The 3,812-nt window shown below is 39.9% G+C and overlaps 1 protein-coding gene across 1 annotated transcript in view; it reads left to right on the top strand.

Moving 5' to 3' along the window:
- APPBP2 (amyloid beta precursor protein binding protein 2) overlaps window positions 1–3,812 on the top strand; it is a 33,961-nt gene that overhangs the window by 16,014 nt on the left and 14,135 nt on the right. Inside the window, exon 3 of the mRNA XM_008631084.2 lies at window positions 3,598–3,690. Within this exon, the coding sequence (XP_008629306.2) occupies window positions 3,598–3,690 (93 nt within the window). The remainder of the gene's footprint in view (window positions 1–3,597; window positions 3,691–3,812) is intronic.

Raw genomic sequence — 3,812 nt, 5'->3', positions numbered from 1 at the left:
AATAATTCCTATTTCCACTTCATTTCCTCTGGGCTGATTGAACTTCAAAGCAGGCTGGGTTTTCCCAGTTCCTGAGGAGAATCTCACACACGTGTGACTGTGAGGCTCCGACTTTGTACCCCTTGTGCTGGACTCTGTGAAACGCAAACTGTGCTGCTCTGGCCCAGAGAGCAGAGCAGGTGGGAATGTTTGGGCTGTGCAAGCACTGGGCTCTAAAACATGTCTCTGAAGTCAGGCTAGTTCAGTAACATTGGTTTCTTTCTTGGTTATTTATTTGATTGAGGTTTGTACAGATCAGCCTGGTAGCTGGCATTGTGCTTTCCAAGGAGAGCTGAATTTTCCTCTTTTTTAATGCCTTAAACAGCATCCAGTAGAAGCAGTGCTTGTGCAGAGGGTTTGTAGATGATTTTGAAATTGATTTAAAAGCATGGAATGTACCTAAATTTTGAACTGTTTATTTTCTGTAATGAGTCATTTGTCAAGAGATTTCAGTGAACTGTTGACTCAGGAAAACTTTTTCCTTCCTTGTTGAGTGGGGAAGGAACATGGTGGTTTCAGCCCAACTTTCTTCCCAAATACTGCTGTTTTTTAAGTACATGGCTTGATACTCCATGTTACATTATTAGGCATTACAAAACATGCTGGGGAGCTTCTTGGACTTCCTCTGTAATTCTTACTGAAATATCCATGCTTTTCAATCCTCTTCCAAACTGGAGCAACAGGAGCATATTTTTCAAATTGCGTCTTCTTCAGTTCCTCTTTTAGAGGATCTTTGTACAGCTGGCTGGAATTAACCCCCATCTGCTTTGAAAAATGATTTTTAAAATATTATGTTTATAGAAAGTTTGGTTGTTTTTTTAAGCTTAATCTACCCAGGGAAAGACAAGAACTTCAATAGAATTATAATATAATATTAAAGTTACAAGTTAATGTCATTAATATGTTTAATTTGGGACACCACAACGTGCAGCTTTTATAACACACCCACCTGGATGTGCAGTTCAACATTCAGCCTTAGATCCTGAAGAAGGATCGTGGTGAGTTTCTCACAGCTGTGCACAACAGCTGGATTGGGCATGTGTGTGGTAATCCACCTGTATATTAAATGTATAGCTGTCCTCAGTGCCAGAACTCATGTGTCAGTGTGAGCTGATGGAGTTGGGAGTCATCTTGCAGTTTTTGAGTCATTTTTCCATAGTTAAAGAAAAATAAATCCCTGGTAGGTTCCAAATAGGTTAAGCTGGTGTCTAAAGGACTTTTCTCTCTTCAGAACAGAATAGTTCTTTAGAAGTCCAAAGCTCTGTGTTCATGCCAGGGCATGTTTTTCTTGAATTGCTGTTTTGTTTTCATGTTATGTAGCAAGGCTGTGGTCAGGGATTCTGTCTCTCTGGAGCTTTGACACGAGAATCATTTCTTCAGTCCTCCCAGCTGCTTCTCAATGAGTGTTACTGGATCTCCTGGAATTACTTCACAGTTTGATGTATACTCACTATTTCCATGTCAAATTTAGTTTGAAAATATTGCTGTAACCACCGTAACAGTTCCAAGAGGCTTCCAGCTGAGTTAATTCTTCAAAATGTTTGCCAGTATCTTGAGGGAAGGGGTTACAGGGATAGTAAAAGTCTCAAAGATGTTGTATTTCAGGTTAGAGCAGTGAAAAATTGCAGCTTGGACTTTGGGGCCCAAGCCAAACTTGACATGTGCCCGACATTATTGATGTTCTAAAACTGAGGGTCCTGTGGGACCTTCCCCCTCCCTCCCACCCCACCAGGCCATTTACTCCTTGGCAGTTTCAGAATCTCATGTAAGAGGGATTCTCTCCTTACAAGATGTTTATGTAACCTCATAAATACATAAATTTTTAAAAGTCTTATTATGGTTAATATTTGATAAACTAGGAATCTCTGGGATTTTTGGCTAGCAGTGCAAGGTGATAGGAGGGAGTGATACTGTACTTGAGAGCTGTGAAACGTGATAGTAATTTTGGTTGCCTTAAATCCTGCTACAGTAGCTTGGGGATGTCTAAGCTTCCTCCAGAAATGAGCTCACCAGTTATTGATGGGATGCCCACCTTCACTTTGGGCATGGAATACCAGGCAATTTAAACAGCCCTTTTTTTTTTTTTTTTTTACTGCAGAAGATACATTTTAGGTTTTATAGAACATTTACTGTGAGACAGCTGTGCTGAAGAAATGAGAACATTTAACCATGACTGTAGCTTTTAAATACAGCAGACTGGCTCTTCCTTCAGTGCCAGAGAGAATCCAGCTCCAGCAGGAGCTCTGATCCCTTTGAAGTGCAGGGACACGCTGCTTTATCTGAGCAGTTACTTTGCATGCAAACTTGCTCTGGTTTTTAAAAGAGTTGCTTTTTTTTTTTTTTTTTTTTAATGTTCCCCCAGAAAAATAGATAACAAAAAGGAAAACATTCATTTCTGGCAATTGACATTATTAGGTCAAAGTATTTTTGAAGTTTTTTTGTAGGTTGTGTTGTTAAAATAACAAATTTGCTGTGCTCTAGAGCCAGTGTCATGTGCTTTTACAAGAAGAGTTGACTAAAACTAAATATCAGGCCGGAGATGTTCTCATGTGCTGTGTTTGGAATATTAATTCATCAGCTCCCAGTGTTTGTGGAGAAAAAGGTGAACCAGATGCTTATCACTGGAAGCATTTTAAGGCATTATTAAAAGTGGGAGGAATATTAATGTTTTCATTTAAGCGCTGATGGTGCCTGTGGCAGGTGTGGAGTGGTGCTTCCTTAGGTCCTGTACCCTCCTATGCTCATCTGTGGGTCAGGGCCTTCAAGATAATGGGAATTAATAGTTCACAGTGGATTTCTCTGACATTTATTTGCACAGTCCCTTTGTACTTGTGTAAATCCATAGCATTTATAGCCTGATGTGGCAGAGCTTAACCATGCACTGCATGGACAACTGTCAGTGGTTTGTTATGAGTAACACAGCTGATAAATTTGTTTATCTGCAGGGCCAAATCACTTTGGGCATAAAACAAGCCAGCGCTCTTAATAAATGCACAAACAGACTCCAGTTTTCCCAGTTACTGATGGGGGAATTACCTGTGGAAGCTCAGGTGTAAATGGGGACGGGGCTTGTGCCTGTCTTTGTGCTGGGTATTGGTGAGTCACTCCTTGCAGAACTTGTGGGTTTGGGTTTATTTGTATCTGATATATTTGCATTGCTGTGTCCTAGATTATGTGCCATTTAAACACGTTTTGAAAGTACTTGGTATCACAGCTGTCAGTTGTATTTTTTGCTGATTTCAGTCGTTTCTTGGTTTTGTCTTGGGTTTGTAGCTTACACGTGGCAGTGTTTTGGTGATGCAGGAGGACACAAACACCTGGAAATACATCTGTAGATTAAAAAAACCCCCTTGAAACCACCTATGGACCTCTCATAGCTCAGTTTTTTTAAACATTGAAGTTGTACTCCTGTGGTGAAATCTTCTGACACTGGAACTTTTTAGCCTGCTCTATTTCAATGCTTTAAGGTCTAGATTTCATTGTAAATTATCCTTGCTAGTAAGCTGAATTTCCCAGATCTTAAATTTTAAGATTAACTTACCTGTTTTTTTTTTTTTCCCAGCTTTACCAACAGGGCCGCTTGTGCCAGCTGGGTAGTGAATTTTGTGAACTAGAAGTTTTTGCAAAGGTGCTACGAGCTTTAGATAAAAGGTGAGTATCTTAATAGATCAATAATTCTCATTTCAGCTCTTAATCTCTCCATCTAGGAAGAGAGATTTAAAAAAGGTGCAAACAAGAAAAAATGCAAACCTTCCCCCCCCCCACACAATCCT

This window comes from Corvus brachyrhynchos, unplaced genomic scaffold, assembly GCF_000691975.1.
Source record: "Corvus brachyrhynchos isolate BGI_N302 unplaced genomic scaffold, ASM69197v1 scaffold283, whole genome shotgun sequence".
Classification (NCBI taxonomy): domain Eukaryota; kingdom Metazoa; phylum Chordata; class Aves; order Passeriformes; family Corvidae; genus Corvus; species Corvus brachyrhynchos.
This window is presented reverse-complemented; position numbering and strand designations above follow the sequence as displayed.